The sequence below is a fragment of the Emiliania huxleyi genome (assembly GCF_000372725.1).
Source record: "Emiliania huxleyi CCMP1516 unplaced genomic scaffold EMIHUscaffold_28, whole genome shotgun sequence".
Lineage (NCBI taxonomy): Eukaryota > Haptophyta > Isochrysidales > Noelaerhabdaceae > Emiliania > Emiliania huxleyi.
This window is the reverse complement of record NW_005199926.1, coordinates 195,341-213,270: the sequence shown is the minus strand read 5'-3', so window position 1 is coordinate 213,270 and position 17,930 is coordinate 195,341. Positions and strand designations below refer to the sequence as shown.

General features: G+C 67.1%; 7 protein-coding genes across 7 annotated transcripts in view; 3 read left to right on the top strand and 4 right to left on the bottom strand.

Moving 5' to 3' along the window:
- The window catches only part of EMIHUDRAFT_450619 (hypothetical protein), a 3,243-nt gene extending 2,630 nt beyond the window's left edge, over positions 1-613 (bottom strand). The window contains exon 1 of the mRNA XM_005776312.1: positions 470-613. Coding sequence (XP_005776369.1) covers positions 470-557 — 88 coding nt within the window. The 5' untranslated portion in view covers positions 558-613. The remainder of the gene's footprint in view (positions 1-469) is intronic.
- A 2,579-nt stretch (positions 614-3,192) lies between these two features.
- EMIHUDRAFT_206937 (hypothetical protein) lies at positions 3,193-4,629 on the bottom strand (the record flags this gene model as incomplete). The annotated part of the gene is made up of 2 exons (XM_005776311.1): positions 3,193-4,179; positions 4,549-4,629. The coding sequence occupies 2 exons, from the start codon at positions 4,627-4,629 to the stop codon at positions 3,193-3,195; spliced, it is 1,068 nt and encodes a 355-aa protein (XP_005776368.1).
- Positions 4,630-5,054: 425 nt separating this feature from the next.
- EMIHUDRAFT_206936 (hypothetical protein) lies at positions 5,055-6,097 on the bottom strand (the record flags this gene model as incomplete). The annotated part of the gene is made up of 4 exons (XM_005776310.1): positions 5,055-5,161; positions 5,495-5,647; positions 5,684-5,779; positions 6,091-6,097. 4 exons carry the CDS (start codon positions 6,095-6,097, stop codon positions 5,055-5,057), a joined length of 363 nt encoding a protein of 120 aa, XP_005776367.1.
- Positions 6,098-6,591: 494 nt separating this feature from the next.
- EMIHUDRAFT_206935 (hypothetical protein) lies at positions 6,592-8,546 on the top strand (the record flags this gene model as incomplete). Its single annotated transcript, XM_005776309.1, has 10 exons — positions 6,592-6,636; positions 6,754-7,008; positions 7,116-7,166; positions 7,243-7,427; positions 7,595-7,634; positions 7,713-7,775; positions 7,895-8,030; positions 8,081-8,154; positions 8,238-8,396; positions 8,523-8,546. 10 exons carry the CDS (start codon positions 6,592-6,594, stop codon positions 8,544-8,546), a joined length of 1,032 nt encoding a protein of 343 aa, XP_005776366.1.
- An 896-nt stretch (positions 8,547-9,442) lies between these two features.
- On the top strand, positions 9,443-9,906 carry EMIHUDRAFT_206933 (hypothetical protein; the record flags this gene model as incomplete). Its single annotated transcript, XM_005776308.1, has 3 exons — positions 9,443-9,547; positions 9,608-9,652; positions 9,736-9,906. 3 exons carry the CDS (start codon positions 9,443-9,445, stop codon positions 9,904-9,906), a joined length of 321 nt encoding a protein of 106 aa, XP_005776365.1.
- A 786-nt stretch (positions 9,907-10,692) lies between these two features.
- EMIHUDRAFT_631881 (hypothetical protein) lies at positions 10,693-13,877 on the bottom strand (the record flags this gene model as incomplete). The annotated part of the gene is made up of 10 exons (XM_005776476.1): positions 13,729-13,877; positions 13,386-13,534; positions 13,219-13,275; positions 12,901-12,966; positions 12,678-12,820; positions 11,983-12,491; positions 11,294-11,824; positions 11,097-11,222; positions 10,861-11,019; positions 10,693-10,794 (listed from the first exon to the last, which is right to left on the bottom strand). The coding sequence occupies exons 1-10, from the start codon at positions 13,852-13,854 to the stop codon at positions 10,693-10,695; spliced, it is 1,968 nt and encodes a 655-aa protein (XP_005776533.1). The 5' UTR covers positions 13,855-13,877.
- Positions 13,878-15,825: 1,948 nt separating this feature from the next.
- On the top strand, positions 15,826-16,503 carry EMIHUDRAFT_65013 (ATPase family associated with various cellular activities; the record flags this gene model as incomplete). The annotated part of the gene is made up of 1 exon (XM_005776307.1): positions 15,826-16,503. A coding segment is annotated over one exon (678 nt), but the record flags the coding sequence as incomplete, so codon positions are not given.
- Positions 16,504-17,930: the final 1,427 nt, after the last annotated feature.

Sequence of the window (17,930 nt, the reverse complement as noted above, 5' to 3'; positions counted from 1 at the left end):
GGCGGGGGCTGGGGCGGTGCAGCGGCAGAGGGCTGGGGTGGGCGGCCCAAGAGGGCGAGTCGCTGCGGTGCGGCGGTGCGGGGCCCGAAACACTGCTGGCGGAGGGACTTTAATCACCTTGCTCCCGTCTGAAGCATGACCAGCCAGAGGGCAGAGAGCAGCGCGGCGACGCCGGAGGCGACGGCGAGGATGAGGAGCATCTCGGCAGACAGCCTCGACGCAGACGCGGGCGGTTCTAACGCGCCGAGCGGGGGCGGCGGCGGCGGCAGCGATCCGGCTGGTGACGCGTGCACTCGCCCTCCGTTGACCACGGCGATGGTCAGGACGCAGACGAGCTGCAGGCCAAAGAGCAGCGCGAAGGTGACGTCTCGGTACACGCCTGCCGCCGAGTTTGCCGCCCGTCAGCCGTCTGCCAGGCGAGGACCAGCCTCTCGCGCGGGCGTGGGGACGGGGTGCCAAAGCGGCGTACCGGTGTGGCCAAAGCGGCGATACTCGAGCCGTCGCAGCATCGGGGACGAGGTGCCGGCCTCCGAAGGGAGTGCGCCCTGCTCTAGCATCAGGTGGTCAAGTCAGTGTGGTCTGGTCTTCCTGCGCGCGAACTGGCCGGGGCCGGGATGGAAGGCTTGGAGCGGAAAAAAAGAGAATTTAGGTGAGTTTCTTTTCATAATGTTGCTCCGAGCCCCGCCGCTGCGCCTGCCTGGTGCTGGTGTAGACGCGGAAGGAGGCTGCCTGGTCAGCCTTGCCCGGTGCCACCGCCGCCGCCGCTGCGGTGCCGACGCGCTCAGCGTCACCTTAAGGAATGTCAGTCAGGGGCGGCTGCCGTTTCGCCCTCGAGGCTGTCCGTCGGATTGACGCTGACAACATAGGTCGCGGGCGGGCCCACACACGCCCCGCGACGGCTTCAGCGCTCGTTCGGCCAGACAGAGGCTGCCCGCTCTTTGGCACAAAGGTTTTGTGGCCGCGTGCCAGCCTCGCGGGTTTGGGGCAGTCTCTCCGTCCGCGACGCGATACGTGTACGCCGCACTCCTCTCTCAGTACTCAGACCTCACCCCCAGGGGGCGGTGCATGCCGTCCCTCACCACCCCTGTGCGCCACTACGTCGCGCACTCCCAGTCCTACCATCTTGACCCCAGTCAAGGTTATGAGAGCGGCCAACAGGTGTTATGGCTGTTATGACTGGTTGCTCATAACACCTCATAACACCTCATAACACCTCATAACACCTCCATCGCTGTTATGGCTGGTTATGCCCACCCTACCATAACACCTCATAACACCTCATAACACCTCATAGCACTCATAACACCTCCCAGCTCCCACCGGTTGTTATGACAGCCAGCATAATAACTAACAGCTGTTGTGTGTGTCCCATGATTTTTTTCTTTTGTAGCCCCGCCGCGCGTATCCCGGACCCGGTGTTTCTTCGCGACGGTAAAATTCTTCTTTTGGAGCGCCCGCCACGCGCCGCGTAGCTACTACCCCCTCCAACTTCACGCAAGTTTAACTACTAATGTGCGAGCAAGGCTTGCTCGCAGAAGATTAGTGTAAAAACGCGAAAAGCAATTGCGTGCAACTGGGAAGGGGGGGGGTCTTCAGGCGGGTCTTGATTGAGCAATCTGAAGCCATCGCTCAGGCCTCAGGAGAGGCAGGTTGATGTTATTGAAATTAACTTGAGGGCAAAAGAGAAAATAGTTGGCGATCGTTCGATGCCGAACCTCGCGCGCGCGCGGGCGCTGCCGCTGGCGAAGCGAAAATTCCAGCGGCGAGCAGTTCGGTGTGGAGCCTCTCGGGCCATAACACCGTGGACCCGGGACGGCTCTCTCATCATAACATGTGGTGTTATGGCTGTTATGGGGCCGGGCTGCTATGCCCAGAGAGCCATAACACCATAACAATACCCCAATACGCGCGGCTCTCTCTCTAAGACTAGAAGTCTAACCTGTGTCCTGTGTGCTGTGTCCGCGAGTCCCAGTCCGGGAGGTGTGTGCAACACCCCATCATTCTCTGGGCCGGCGCGGGGGCCCCAGAGGGTGTCCATGCGGGGGGGAGATGGGGTCCCATGGCCCGCCGCAGGCGCCGATTTTTTGGAGTTTTTTTCTTTTTTCGCGATTTTTTTACTTGTTTTCATGGGAATTCGGCGTACTTGCGGCCATGCTATCACGCCTTGGCCCTTGCGACAGCCTGTCGGCGCAGCTGACCGTGCCATGATGCACAATTGATCACCCGCATAGCTCGCGGCCTTAGTATCAAGCATTCAGTGACGACCTGATCGTACGGCCAGTAGGAAGGTGTCCTTCCAGCTGCGTGCACGCTTCTGGCGCAATGCGCGTCACCTCGGATTGGCTGCTGGCACTCTCGAGGCTATGCCTACACAGCCTCGCGCGCATGCGCAGTCAAGAGGGACCATGCACCTTCTCAGGACAGCGCCGGTGCCTCTCTCTTGGACCGGCAAACTTGGTGGTCTCGTGTCACCAATGTGGGACCAGTGCGGCATCGCGCCATCGACAGCTCTGAACTGCGCCTCACCACTGACCGGGAAGGCCGCCAAGTGGGCCAGCACAGGTCGCACATTGTGGCAGCAGTCAGCAGTGCATGGCTGATAGCTAGAGCAGCAGCGTCAGGGTCGCAGGGTCGGATCGTGTCAAGCCTCTCGCCCGGCCGGCCGCGTGCAGACGTCGGCCTGTCTGTGTTGTCTGGAGTGATCTGTCGGCGGTCAGTACGACCGATCAGGTCGGAGTTTTCTGATGGTTGGAGGGTCTATCTGTATGTACTCCTCGAGATCTCTCCAAATCTGCCCTCTAATCAACCGTAATCATTCGGGAAGTTGGTGCTAGCTGAGACTAGCGTGGGAGCCGGAGCCCCGTTTCCGCACTGCGGCGCGGCGCACGGTGCCTCCGGGGGGCCCCGCGCCGGCCCAGAGCCATCATTTTCATCAAACGAGATGAAGCCGACAGCGACATCCCGCGGCGCGCGAGCGCGACTACTACGCGTTCCATTTGTGAATTTCCACGCGGTTACACTTCGCGCGAAGCCGAGGAATCCTACCGCACACATCTCTCACATGCAAAGCGCCGTCTGTTGCTCTAGACGTGACATCCATCTCTCGCACGTGTGCTCTGTCCATAACTGCGAATTTCAGAAGACTGCTCAGGTGGCGAGGGGTAGCACTTCGTCGACGTCGTCGCACCTCTCCTACATTTTCATTTCCGCAAGGAGCTCCTCGAACGCGGTCGCCGCCTTCTCGCCCTCTGCGCGCTCGCGCTCACTGAGCTCCAGCTCCACCCCACGCGCCGCCACCTCCTCGGCCTTGCGGGCGCGCTGCCGCTCGCGCTTGGCCTTCTTCTTCGCGGCGAGGGCCTCGGCCTTCTTTGCCAGCGCGACGCGCTCTGCGTCCGTCGGCTCGCGCGCCTCCACCGCCTGCTGCACCTCGTCAGTTGACGCCCAGACGTGCTCGCGGTGGTAGTCGGCGCGCAGCTTGACGCGCGCCATCAGCGACACCGTCGCGACCATCCCTCGCAGCACGAAGATGAGCTCGGCGCCGTGCACGTAGCCGGTGGTCCACTTAGAGACCTCGTCGGGGGCTATGCGCATCGCGGGGAACTCGTCCTGCCGGTTGCGCAGCACGCGCTCCACGCCCTCAAACCACCATTTGAAGCGCGTGATCTTGCGCGCCGGGTGCGTCGAGTCGTGCTTGCCCGTGTGCACTCCCTGCTGCGAGCTCAGCTGCACAAAGATCCAGCCACGGCCGAGGGCGCGGAAGTGCGCCGCTCGCTTCTCCGACTCGAGGATGCCGCGCACGACCCAGGTGTGCACGTGCTCCTCACTCTTCGTGATCCACTCGTGGAGCACCTTGGCATCCTGCTTGCTCGCCAGCCCGATGATCGACTCGCGCGCCGCGAAGTGGCGCTGCATGGCCGGGTCCACAGACATCGGCACCCACGGCGCCTCCGCGGCAGTGAAGGCGATCCAATTGGCGTCATGCGGGTCGTGCGAGACGATCTGCCGGTGCGTCGCCACGTCGAGCCGGTCCAGCTCCTCGCGGCTCAGCTTCGACTTGTCCACCGGCTTGATGGGCGCGGCGCCGCGGCTCCGCGTCGCCGAGACGTCGTGCGGCTTTGGTGGCGTGTCGCGCGCGCCGGCGTCGTCGGCCGCGCCCGCACCTCTTCGGTGCAGCTTGCACTTGAGGCAATTCCACGCGCACGGCTTGGCGCCGTGCTCGAGCAGCAGCTTCGTTATGCGCGGGCTGTGGATGAAGGCCCAGTGCAGGGCGGTATGGCCCTTGTGGTCCACGGCATTGATTTTTGCACCCATGTCAAGCAAGACCTCCGCGCACGCCAGCTCGTCGTACTCGCACGCACGCATCAGCGGGGTGAAACCGTCGCTGTTCGAGCCGATGTCAATGTCTGCGTCCGCCTGGATGAGCAGCCGGCAGGCGCCTGGATTGCCTTTGGCAGCGGCACCGTGCAGCGCGGTGTCGCCCCGACAGCGTGGCTGGGCTGCTTTGCTGCCGCGTTTGGTGACGGCGGGTGGCAGCAGGGTGCTGCTCACAGTATGGCGCGTGTTCTCGCCGCGCTCGTCTGCCAAAGTGGCGCCAGAGTCGGGAGCTGGAGGGCTGCGCCGGTGCGTCATGCGTCTCGGCGGCTGATGTGGGGGTGCGTATTCTTTTTTGCGTGTCCGACATGGCAGGCTGCCACTCTCAACCTCAAGCCACACAAGCAACAGTGACAAGGGAGTCAAGGGAGTCGAACTCATCGGCGCGGGCTCTCTCGGCTACGGGACCGGCCTCTCTCCCAGCAGCTTCGTTCGGCTGAGGGCTAACAAGCTATAGCTGCCGAGCCCAAATCACTGTGAGAGGGAGTCGTGTTTCTTGTTGGTTTTCAAAAATCTCTTCACACAGTGACAAGCAACAAAGCAACACAAAACACATCTCTCGCAAGCACCAGATCACCCCCAAAGAAAGAAAGAAAACAGGCAAGCCAAACGAGGGATGGGAGGAGGACAGGGTCCCCACCTGCACGGCAGGATTTGGGGAAGGACGATCAGATCACCCCCTGTTACCAGAATTTTCTTTTTCTGGTGTGCCCGGCGCCGCGTGCTGCAGTGCCTTGGCAATGGCGTCGGGTGCACTCGGCCTTGGGCGTGATCTTCTTCTTGGAGTGGCCTGGTGCAGCGGGTCGTTGCGAGACGAGAGGTGGTTGAAGAACATGCTCGTCCCGTTGCTACCCGAGCCATCCGGAAGTTTGTTGAGGATGAGGAGATCTGAGCGCAGCACCCGCACTTGGTGAGCCCACTGGAGGCGAGGTCCACGGGCGTGTAGTTGTGCGTCTTGAAGTGCGTGCAGAGCGACTTGGCTGTCTTGAAGTCTTGGGCGCAGATGAAGCAAGAGAAGATTTGGCGAGGTGGGTTGGTGTTGGAGCTGCTGGCGGCTTGCGCCCCCCCCGCCTGCTCCGCCACGTTCCCCTCCACGCTCTCTCCTCCGACGTCCTCGTCGGACGATTCCTCGTCGGCTCGCCGTCGTGGCCACTGTAAGACGGCGGGGGCTTGCTCTCGTCGCGGCAGCGGCGCACGAGGCGCTGGGAGATGGGCCTCTCATCCATGTCGACGTCACCCTCCGAGGTGGACTCACCCGTCGTGGCGTCGACATGCTCTGGAGACGCAGGAAGGCCGTCTAGGAGGGCCGCACCGTCTGCCGGATCGGATTCGGCGCCGTCGCCCGCCGGGGCGATGGCGGAGTCGGGGTCGTCGCCCGTGCCCTGCTCGCCGTCGTCGGTCGCCTGCTCTTGCGGTGGCGATGGCGGCGGCGAGATCAAGCCACTTGGATCCGCCGGACTCGGGCGGCGGCGGCGGCGGTGGCGAGTCTGCGGCGTTGAGCTCTAGTACTTCGCGCTCGGCGTCGGCGAGGCGTTGTCCGGCGGCGAGGGCTTCTTCGTCGGTCGTCGCCTCGTCGAGGGCAGACGATGCGTTGCGCTTCTTAGCGAGGGCTTCTTCCTCCGTCGCCGCCTTGTCGAGGGCAGTCGATGCGTCGCGCTTCTTGCTAGCGTCACGCTTCTTGCCAGCGGTGGCGTCGGCGTATAGGAGATGGGGTCCGACTCGTCATCGTGGTGTGTCTTCAGCACCTTGGATAAGCCCTTGGGACCGCCCGCACCTCCGCAGGTCGTCCGCGCCTTGCCGCTGGGCGGGGTCCGGGGAGGGAGGGAGGCGTCGCCCTCGGCAGCAGCGTCCGCCTCTCTCTCCTCTTCTAGCTCTTAGCATGAGCTGCGCCCTGTGTCCGACCCCTTTTTGCGCAGCAACACCCTAAACTTTTAGGCCCTCCAAATTCGGGTTTGAGCGAGCGTAGGCGTAGTAGCGGAGTGGGCCCCGAGTTTGAAAAGGGGGCACGGACGCTTACGTCCTAGCCTCCAACAACGCCTCCCCGGCGCAGAGGGACCCCCGGAGGGATGCTCAACCGCTCCACGCCACGCGGCTTGCGGCGGTCCTCTTCCCAGCTCCGCTGAGGGCTGAAGTGTTTAGGGTTCGACAACAAAACCGGCCAAAAAAAGACGCGAATCGCACACTCGCCGCGCGTCGAGTACCACCACGCCGCATACACACATGCTCGCTGTGGGAGGACAGGCTCCTTCCATCGACGATATCCTCGTCGCCATGGGCGGCCGCCGCCCGCCGGCCGAGCCTCCTGCCGACGAGACGCCGGCTGCAGCTCCGCCCGCCGCGGCGCCCGCGCCACCCGCCGCAGTGCTTCCGCCTCTCGACGAGGCGCACCGCGTCGCTGGCGTCTCCGGCGTGGACTACCGCCCAAGGAGCCTCTGGCTGAAGCTCGGCGCGCCGCAGGCGCGGGCACTCGCCACGGACTGCGCGCATGTGTTTGGGGCGCAGGAGGGCAGCAACTGGCTGGGTGCGACGGCGACGCCGCGTTGCGCGCTCGAGTGCCTCGCGCGCGCGGTCTTCGAGCGCCACACCGCCGGGGCCACCTTCGACGCCTCCCGCTCCGGCGCCGAGTGGTGGGCGCAGGTGGCGGCTACCAGAGATTGGCGGGACGGTTGCTGGGAGCGTCGGTCTCAGTCCCTCTGTGGGAGTGCGAGCGAGCAGGCGCAGCCACCCTCGAAGCCTCACCGCAGGTGCGCGGCGGCGACGGCGCGAGGGCGGAGGGGATCGAGTTCCACTGGGATGTGCGCGATCTACCCCGTGCGGCCTGCGGGCTTCCGTGAGGACGCGTCCCTCAGACATGCCCTGCTGAGGTGACAGGTGGACGAGCACCAGTGCGACCGCGCGAGGGGCGTGCACGTGCACCCGCACCTCTCCACAGTCACCTACCTCTCCGCCCACGGCGCGCCCACCGTCGTCCTCGACGCTCGCTCGCGCGCCTCCTCCCCGCGCGCGACGGCGCGGCTGCACGGGCCTCTGTCTGCCGGCGGCCAGCTCAGCCTGCGGTGTGTGTGAGGTCGCCTCGAGCACGCGTGACGGGGAGGGGTCCCCCTCCTCAGGCGCCGTCAGCTGGCCTTGCGTCGGGAAGCACTTTGTGTTTGACGGGTCGCGCTGCACGGGGCGGCGCCTGACCGACGGGTTGACCCTCCACCAAGGCTCAACGCATGATTAGGTCGCTGCTGCACGGGGCGGTGCCTTGCCTTGGCGAGGCGGTGCTCTGCCCCGCGCGCGGCGTATGGGCCGCCCAACCGCAAGGCGCCTCTCTTCACAGCGCCGCACGCTGTGAACAGGTGCCTCCAGGCGCGGGCAAGCGGGTGGGCCGCCTTCTCCTCGGCGTGGGGGCGGGGCGGTGGGTCGTCTCTTCACACGTGCCGTGCTGTGAACAGGTCACCTTCCTTGTCAACGTGCGGCTCCGCCGCGCCGCGCACCGCCGCGATGAGCAGCGCCTCTTGACGCGTCTGGCCGTGGACAGGTGTGGCTCAACCACACGCCGCACGCGGTGGCGACGCTGCCAAAGAGGCTCGCGAGGGCTCTTGGCGGCGCGGCGCAGCTGCCGCCCGCCTCCGCCTTCGCGGAGGGCGGCGGCGCGCGCCTCTGCCGCGCGGCGAGTGCTCTTGCCGAGCCTCCTCCCTGCTCACGGCGGAGTGCGTGTGGTTAGGCCCGCCGCTGGCCGAGGTCCGGGTGCCTGCTGAGGGCCCTCCGGGGGGCGAGAAGGAGCACCTCTGGCTCGAGGTGCAGCCGAGATCGAGATCGGGCCGAGATCTGGCTTGCGACCCCTCGCCGCGCCCACACTCTGCGACCCCTTGCGCGCGCAGGTCTCCTTTGGCCGCGACGCAAAGGAAAACGCACTGCGCGTGCGGCTGCCGCGCCGGCCGGCCTCCTCCGCCTCCGCCGCCGGCCCGACCTCCCTGCGCCTGCTCTTTGGCCCCGGCGCGGCGGCGGTGAGCGCAGACGTTGCGGGGCTCAAGCCGACGGTGAGCTCGAGCGTGCGCGGTCGCCCGGCCGGCGGCGGCGGTGGCGGTGGCGGCGGAGGCGGCGGAGGCGGCGGAGGGAAGCGTGCGCTTGCTGGCGACGCCTCGGCCACTGGACGGGGCTTCAAGAAGAAGAAAAAGAGGTCGGGGTAAATAAATATGTAATAAAAAAAAACCCAAAACCCGACACCTCTACTGTGAGATGGGTAAAAAGGAGCAGGTCCTCTTGTCGGGGAGAAAGCGGTGTCCCCGGGGATCTCGGTTCTCGCTCTCAGGCGACAGGCCAACGCGCAAGCATGATGAAAAAAAACCCGAACACAAATGAAACACTGGTACTACACCTCAGTCTTGCTCAGAGAGTGCGCGCGCTACTCATCTGATCCAAAGAGGCTCATCTCTGCATCACTTGGAGTACTGGCGCGTTTGCCGCAACATGCAGGACCACGCCACCGGGTTCGAACTTCGTCCCGTTAATCCAGGACACGCCGATCCCGCGGCTAGCCAGTCGGTGGACCACCGGCAATTTGGCTATGTCTCCGTTCACCCAGCCGGGATATTGACACGAGTAGACGCAGCAGCAGGGCCAGCAGCACGGAGCGAAGAAGTAGGGCTTGTTGAAAGGGTGGTACGCTTTGATCGCGGCGTTGATGCCCTCCGCGAGCTCCCTCCACTCTTCGTCGGAAACGAACTGCGCGGAAGACGCCAGGGCCTGCCGCCTCTCCTCGGCAAAAAAGCTGGTCCAATAACCTGGCTTGTGTCGGTCGACCGGCACGCGCGTAGCGTTGTGCTTACCAGCGTTGTGCACGTAGATCGTCATGCAGCTCGGCGCCCCTTGCTTTCTGCAGTCCTGCTGTGAGTGATGGAATTCAGATGACGCCGTCATGGTTCTTTCTTTCTTTGTTGGTGTACCTGTGTTAGTGCCAGTGCGCGCCAGTCCCTGAAAGAAAGAAAACAGAGAGTTCAAGGCGCCAGTCCCTTTTTTTTGGCGAAGCAAAGAAAATTCTTTGTTTCGGGCCAGCCGGCCGCGGCGGCGGCGGCGCAGGCCTTACATGGTGCGTGGCCACGCCAAGGAGGTGGCGCAGCAGAAGAACGCGGCCAAGCAGGCTGCACTGAAGAAGAGCGGCACGCAAAAGGCGAGCCAAACCTTCACCCATGTCCGCAGCTGCGAGAGATCAGCAGCCCTCCACCCCAACACACCACGCTCTCCAACGCAGGGTGCCGCGGAGAAGAAGCTCAACTTCCTCTGCCCGCTGTGCAAAGTGCGGCTCCCCCGGCTGGTGGCGTGAGAGGCGGGAGGCAATGGAGCGGCCGCGGAGAGAGCGGCGGCGGCGAGGTGCGGTAGTGGTGGTCGTCTGTGGAATTTGGTGGCGGCCTAAGCACCACAGGCATCACTGTTGTGCCCACTGTTGCCCTCCAGAGTACGATGGTCAACTACATCCAGATGAAGCAGCATTACGACTCGAAGCATCCCAAAGAGCGTGTACCCGAGGAGTCCTCCTTCGCGGCCTCGTAAGCCTGCCGCAGCCCTCGTAATGCTACCTGCCGAATGCACAGAGAGACCTATGCCGCGCCCGCGTTTTCTCCATGCGGCTCTCCGCTACGGCTCTACGCGCACCGCACACCCGCGCCATCTATAATTATGTTTTTCAGCGCGAGACCGGTTTCCGCGCGTTTCTGTGTCCCGTTCCCCGTTGTGGCTTGTGCTCGTTCCGGTGGCCGCGCGCCACACCCGCCACATTTTGTTAAAGCCGTACATATGATGTGATCTCCCAGTACCACATCGATTTCTTTGGGCGGAGGAAACTAAAACAGGAACCGCCGGTAGCGCGGACGGGGACGACCAACCTCCGGCCCTCGCGCACACCGCAATCACACGCAACACGCCCTCTCGCTCGCCCTCCTGTCCATCCACAGACACGACTCCGCGCCCGCGACGCCGCGACCCGCGTGTCTGCCGACTCAGCGCGATTCGTACCTCCACGACCGCAACCGCGGCCTCGCACCCGGCGGCTGCGAGAGTGCGCTGCAGCCTCTGGCCCAAGTCGCAAGCACGCGGAGCGGAGGGCATCTGCGGAGAGGAGACGGCCCCAATCGGGACCACATCGCCCGTGAGGCCGCCGCACCGCGCGCCTCCCCGACCACCACGCAGCAGCCCAGACGCGCGGACGCAGAGGCGGACGGGAGGGAGGGCAGGGAAGCCTCTCCTCCTCCTGCCCGCCCTGCCCGCCCTGCCCTCCGCCATCCCCCTCCTCCGCCAGCCCCGCAGCTCCGCAGCTCCGCAGCCCCGCAGCTCCGCAGCTCAGTAGCTCGGTTCCCGCTTGAGCCACGAGCCGAGCTTGCGTCCCGCGGCGCCGGCCGCGCCGAGCGTGGCGGCGGCGAGCAGCTTGGTGGGCGAGCGGACCTGCTCGGCGCGAGAGGGCGTGAGGAGACGCCGTGCACACTGGCAGTGTCGCCTCTGCGGGCGGGCCTCTTCGTCGCCGCCCTGCTTGAGGTCGGCCGAGGAGAGGGCGGAGGCGCCCGCGTACTTGCTCATCCACTCGTCGCGCTCCATGTACGCGTCGCGCTCCATCTGCTCCGCGGCGGCCGCAGGCGAGGGCGCCGCCGTGAAGTCGTCCGCAGAGAGGGCCTAGGCTCGGGGGCAGACGTGCGGTCGGAGAGGGCGACGGGAGAGGCGCCGCTCTCAGTCGAGTGCGGGAGGGGGGCCGTCGCGTTGGCGTACTGCGACCGCGCGGCGAACGACGCGCTCGCGTCTGGCGAGTTGCGACCCCACGGCTGCTCCGGCCGCGCCGGCTCGGGCGCGCGCGGCTCGCGCTTCGGCGGCGCCGGCACCTGTCCGCGGCGAGAGGTGTGAAGAGACGCCCGGAGGGAGGGGCCGGCTCGCGCTCCGGCGGCGGCGGCACCGGCGCGGCGGCGTGCAGCGACGGCGCGTCGTAGGCGAAGAGCGATGACTTGGGCGCTCGCTGCCCCCACGCGTCGGACGAGGAGGTGCGGGCGGGAGGGGCCGGCGCGCTCGCCACGGGCGTGTCCTCGTCCCAGCTTGCATCGCCCCACGCCGCACTCCCCCCGCGCTCCTCCTTCCCCTTCCCCTCCGCCTCCTCGTCGAAGCCCCAGTCGTCGGACGACACCTTGCTCGCCCCGCCGCCGCCTCGCTTCGGCTTGCCGCCCGCGCCGCCCGCCTTCGCGACGCCTCCGCCGCCGAGCGGGTTGAAGCTCGGCGAAGGCGTGGCGGCGGCGACGAACGGAGAGCCCTCCAGTAACGTCGGCGGAGCGGCGGCTGGCGCCGCCGCCGCGGCGGGCTGCGGCGCGGGCTGCGGCGCGGGCTGCGGCGCGGGGGCGGCAGCGGCGGCGCCTCGGCCACCGAGCATGAGGGCTGAGGCGGCGGAGCGGGCGGGGGCGGGCTTGGAGGCGGAGGCCTCGAGGTCGTCCCACGCCTGCGAGGGAGGTGGGGGGGGGGGGGAGGAGGGGAGGGGTGGTGAAGGCCTCGGCACGCATCTCTCACTCCCGGGGCGTGGGCTTGGTCCCTGTGGCCGCTGCAAGATCTCGGCGGCGTCTCGGCTCGGTCTCGGCGGCGTCTCGGCTAGCCCCCCGCCGAGGAGAGGCCGCCGCCGCCCGCCGCCGCCGCGGGCTTGGCCACCGGGATCGGCGCGAGCGGCTTAAAGGGCGCGAGCGGCTTTGGCTTTGGCTTCGGCGCCGGCGCGGCGGCAGCCGGAGCAGGCGTGGGCGCGGCGGAGGGCGGCGTCGGCTCAGGCGCGGCCGGAGCGGCGTCGGCGTCGGCATCGGCGGCCGCGCTGCCGCCCGAGTGCCGCTCCCCCCGCTCCGGCCCCCTCTCCACCTTGCGCGCGCCGAGCCCGCCCGGCTTGCGCGCCGCCGGCTTTGGGCGCGGCGCGGCGGCGGCGGCGCCGTTGCCGAAAGGCGACGCGGCCGCGGCGCCGCCGCCAAACACGGGCGAGGCGGCGACGGAGCTGCTCGCACCTCCGCTTGCGGCGGCGGCGGCTGCCGGGGGCGGCGGCGCGGCTGCGGGCGGCGGCGCGGTGCGGACGGGCAGCGGCGCCGGGACGGTCGCGGGGGCTTGCACGGGCTGCGGTGCCTGGGAGATGCCTGGTGGGGAGAGAGAAGGGGTGGTTGGGGAGGGGGCGCTGCCGCCGATCCGATGCGGTGCGGTGCGGGGCGGGGTGGGGCTGGGGCGAGGAGGGGGGGAGGGCGAGAGGGGAGAGGGCGGAGGGCGGGAGGGGAGAGGGTAGGAGGGCGGAGGGCGAGAGGGGAGACGGGGCGCGGGCGCCGTGCCGTTGAGATACGCGGCGAAGGGGTCGGCCGAGGCGGTGGCGGCGGCCGAGGCGTTTGCGGCGGCGGCGCTGCCGCCTTGCGCCATCGGCAGCGCCGTGAGGCCGCGGGAGCAGGCGTCAGCGACGTCCTTCTCGAGCAGGCGCCTAGAGGTGGCCATGTCGCGGACGTGTCGTGGACGCGTCGGTGGAGGAGGTCGCGGGGTTCCTGCTCTGAGGGGCGGCGCTTGTACTGCTGCGCCGTGTTGGACGAGTACTTTGACTCGATCTTTTGGTACGGGTCGACGCCGCACCTGCGAGGGGCGGAGGGGCAGCCGTCGGGGTTGGGGTGCAAGGGAGGGGTGGGAGCCAGGCTGGAGGGCGGGGGGAGAGGCGGGGGAGGGGGAGGGGGTGGTGAGTTTCGTGCTTGGTGGTGGGTCGGGCGTGGTGGTGGTGTGCCATGCATGCTGTTGCGTCGGGAAGGACTAGCCGTGACCTTCGTCTCTGGCACGGCGCTGCTGCTAGTACAGTGCGGTCTGCTGCAGTGCGGTCTGGCAGCGACGCGCCTCTTCCAGTGCTCGCGCGCGCGCGCGTTGCCGCCGAGGGCGGCGCGGTAGATTTGCCTGCGGGCAAGGCTCGGGCGAGGCTTCCTCCGGAGCGTCGGGCGACAGCCGAGGCTGTGCGCAGGTGTCGGACTGGGACGGGAGAGGGATAGAGGGATCTAGCAGCGCGCCGGTAGGTCCACTTGTCCATTAATACGGAGCGGCAGAAGGAGACGTGCACGCCGAGGCGGCGGTGAATGCCGGAGCAGTCGAGGCACATCTGCGTGCCGAACGTCACCGACGCCCACGTCGGATTCTTGGCCGTGCAGTCGAAGCAAGTCTGCGGGCGGAGGAGGCGGCCGCCGGACACAGCTCAACGTCTCGCTGGTGTGCGAGGGCCAAGGCGGCAGCAAGCGGACGTGAGGGGTGGCGGCCGGGTTCTGGCGGCTGGCCGGGCGCGAGGTTGCGAGCGGGTAAGGGTGCTGAGGAGAGTTGTGTCCCTTCCCGCCAGCGGCGCGTGCAGCAGGCCCGCACCCGGTTGGCGGGGTTCTTTTTGAGCTCGTTGAAGATTTCGTCGCGTATGGCCTGCGGCACCTCGGCGTCTGGGTCGGGCTTGCCCTTGCCGCTGGCGATCAGCTCGGCGATCGTCAGGGTTGACATCGCCTTTGCGAGGCGTGCGCCTTGGCAAACTTTTTGTTTGAAGAAACCCGGCTCAGTCCCCTCCCTTGGGTTGCGGCGATCGCTGGACACGTCCCATCGACAACGAACTCCACCCCCATTGACCCTTTTGGAAGCAAGCTCCCCAGAAGACTTCAGTTAAAGAAAGAAAGAAAGAAAACGGACAAACCAAGGTGTGTGAGCTCTGTGTCTTGGTTTGCCAACAACATACCTACAACCCAAGGGAGGAAACAACAATACACCTAAACCCAAGGGAGGGATGGGAGGACGGCACGCCGCCACCACACAGGGTCAAACAGCTAAATGTCGCGCCTTTTCTTTTATTTTCTTGCGCCTGCCTGTCTGGTATAGCCCCAGCCGACTCCGCGTGAACTCTCATCTCGAGTTGCGCAGAAACTGTGTTCACACCGAGCAGCAGAACGGGCGGGCCCCTGAGCAGACAGCCGCTCCGCGCAACTCAGAGAGCGCACTTAGGCGCAGGGCCTCTTGGCTGCACATTTATATGCACCGCTGCCCACCTCTCTTCCACGGCCTGGGATGTGTCGCCTCGCGGCTCGCCGGCACCGCCTCAGGACGCGCAGGTCTTGCGGCTGCGGCGGCCGCAACCGCGACAGCTTGCGCCTCCGGCTCGAACTCGAGGCTCGCGTCCTCCGAGTCGTCTCCCGCTCATGCGGCGGCCACACGCGAGATCGACCAGCAGCTGAGGCGAGAGCTGCGGAGCACCGGTCGAACTGAGCGAGAGGTCGATGCCATCCTCTCCTCCGTTAAGTTCTCCGTCAAGGGCAACCGCTGCTCAGCGACGGCGACCGTGCCATCACGAGCGACGCTATCTTCGCTGCTCGCGCTCATCCGGTCGTACCCGAACGTGTCATGGTCTGCCGAGGCCCACTCCGGCGCTGGCGAGTCCATCAGCCTGAGCGACGCCTCGATCGGCGGCGCCGCCGGCCAGGCGCCGCTGCTCTCCATCTTTGTGCACCGTGGCGCGACCGAGATCGAGATCCTCGGCCCTGCGGCGCCGGCGGGCGGCTGTCCGACCTTCCGGCCAAAGGAGGTGCGCGCGCTCGCCGAGTGCCTCTCGGGCAGCGCGCGGGTAGGCGGCCGCTCGCTGGCCGGCCGAGGCGCGCCGTCCGATGTCGAGGCGGAGATCGAGGGCCTCGACCCGGTGCTGTCGCGCATGCTCTCGTCCTTCTTCGGCGACGTGATCCGCCCGTTCGAGGAGCGCGGCGGAGGCGCGGGCGACGGCGGCGGCATCGGTGGCGGCGGGGTGGTGGGCGGCGGCATGGGCGGCGGCATCGGTGGCGGCGGCATGGGCGGCGGCGGCATGGTGCGGCGAGGCGGCGGCGGCGCCTCGCCGGCTGAGCGACTCGAGGCTCTCGGCGTGCGGGTGATCCTCCCTGGGGCCGAGGGGGGGGAGGGGCAGGCGGGGGGGGCGAGGGAGGCGGGAGGAGAGGCGGGGGAGGCGGCGGCGAGCGACGCGCGCTGCGACGCCGAGTGGGGCAGTCTCGCAGGCAGCAGCTAACCCTCACCCTAGCCCTAACCCTCACCCTAACCCGAGCCCTAACCCTAACCCGAGTGGGGCAGCCTGGCAGGCAGCAGCTAACCAGCGTGGCAGGCAGCAGCTAACCCTCACCCTAGCCCTCACCCTAGCCCTAGCCCTAACCCGAGTGGGGCAGTCTCGCAGGCAGCAGCGAGGTGCGAGCGGCGCTCGAGGAGAGCCGCGTGCCTGACCTCCGCCACTGCGCTATCATAGACCACACGGTGCCGTTCTTGTATCCTATAGGAGAGCCTCGTGCTGCCCCTCCGCCACCCGGAGGTGTACAGCGAGGTGATGCGAGGCACCCGCCGCAAGGAGGGGGAGCCGCCGCACGCTCGGTCCATCCTCTTCGAAGGCCCTCCCGGCTTTGGCAAGGGGCTGCTTGCGCGCGCCTTCATTCAGCATCCCTTCAATATTGACTAGGCCCTCCCGGCTGCGGCAAGACGTCGACGGCGCGCATCCTCGCGAAGCTGCTAGGCCGACCCTTCCTCGTCCTGCCGCTCGAGTCGGTCGTCTCCAAGTGGTACGGCGAGGCGGAGCGCAACTTGGCGGCGGTCTTCGACGCGGCGGCGGAGATGGGCGAGAGCGTCATTTTCATGGACGAGATCGACGCGCTCGCGACGAGCCGCGACGCGCCCGGAGGCATGCACGAGGCCACGCGCCGCTCGCTCTCGGTGCTGCTGCGCCGCCTCGACGGCTTCGACCCGAACGCCTCCACCGTCCTCATCGCCGCGACAAACAGGCCGCAGGACTTGGACGCCGCCCTCACGTCGCGCTTCGAGCTCGCCGTCCGCTTCCCTCTCCCGGACGCGAGCACGCGCGAGGCGATCCTGCAGCTCTACGCCGCGCACTTACCGCCCGCCGACCAGCGCGCGCTCGCCGCGGCGTCGGACGGCGCATCAGGTCGCGACTTGCGCGACGTGTGCGAGGCAGCCGAGCGGAAGTGGGCGGCGAAGCGCGTGCGCCAGGAGGGCGCGACCAAGGGGAAGGCGCTGCCGCCGGCGACGGAGTACACGGAGGCGTTGAGCCAGCGACGGGCGCGCGGGCTGCTGGGGGCGGGAGGCACCGCCGCCCAGGGGCCGATGAACCTTGCTTGATCGTCGGCGACGGTGGGAGGTGTGGCGGAGCCGCGGCGCGGGCCTTGCGCACCTTAAAGCCGTAGCTGTGTCCCATCCCAGTACAAAAGCCGTAGGAGAGAGCGCCATTTCGTGTGTCTCTCGTTGCGACATGTGCGAGATGAGCGCGGGCTTAGGATCAACTTTAGGATGATGATGATATATAACACTCTGGGCCGAGCACCCGGCGACCGAGGAAAGAGGAGACGGTACGCGGGGGATAGCCGACCCCGGGCCCCGCCGGCAAAAACCCGCGCCCAGTTCTGTGCGCGCATGCGCGCAGCGCTAGAGCCTCTACGTAGAGCTACCCTCTGGCAGGCCCCGCCCCTCACGCCCGAAATTTGGGCGTTGTCGCACACTCCGGATGATGCGCTAGGTGCCTCCCGTGGAAACTAAACAGTACAGCGAGGCGGCACCATGCTGCCTAGTGTCGGCCGCCTCTGCCGGCCAGTCTGCCCTATCCGACCTCACGTCAAACGTACTCGACGGCGCACGCTCCGCGTCTCACTGCTTCTTGGGGTGCGGCGTCACCTTCCGAACGAGCTTACGCGGTTGCGTCGACGGCAGCACCGCCGCTGCCGACAGGCCACCCTCACGATTCTCGCCCGTCTTGACAGATTCCCCCCACACCACTGACGCCTTCTTAGCGTCTTCGCTGACTTCGGCTCCAATTCTGTCCTTGGACTGCTGACGCATCAAGTCGAAGCCCGTTGAAGGCGGCGGCGGCCCGGCCTTCCGCGCTGCGGCGCCGCGGACGGCAGCGGTGAGGGCTTCGGCGGCTTTTGCCTGTGGCTGACCACCACCCTCGCCACGTCCTCCAAGATCCTGCTCGCCCTCGTGCAGGTGGGGCCCTGTCCTTCTCCCACCCCTCGTTTTGGCGTGTCCGTTTTATTTATTTATTTATACGGCGGTCTTTGATGTTATAATCCGCGGCGCAATGTTTTCTTTTGTCGCCATGGACGTCCAGGAACCGCCGTGTCTCAATTGCGGCGTCTCCTTGTCCACCGACACAACAGCTCCAGGGTCGGCGTCGAGCGCTGCGCATCCCATGCTTTCCCTCGCCTCCGTCCCGCTCGCGCAGCAAGCGCGCTTCGTCGGCAACATAGACTTCGCGCCACAATCGCGATTCTGCATCGTGGGCGGCATCACATACCCGGGCAATCACCCCGTCTGCCGCGAGACGCCGCCTTGCGACTGCCCCGGCGACTTCACCTGGCAAGTGTGCCCGGGCGAGCCGAAGAGCTGGTGGCAGTCCTACATCAGCGATGAGTCCTGCTTGGCCTTTTGCTGCCCTCCTCCCTCTCCGCCGCTGCCACCACCACCCTCGCCACTGCCACCACCACCCGCGACTCCGCAACCTCCATCGCCGCCTCCATCGCTGCCGCCTCTTTCTTGCCTTTCCAAGGTGT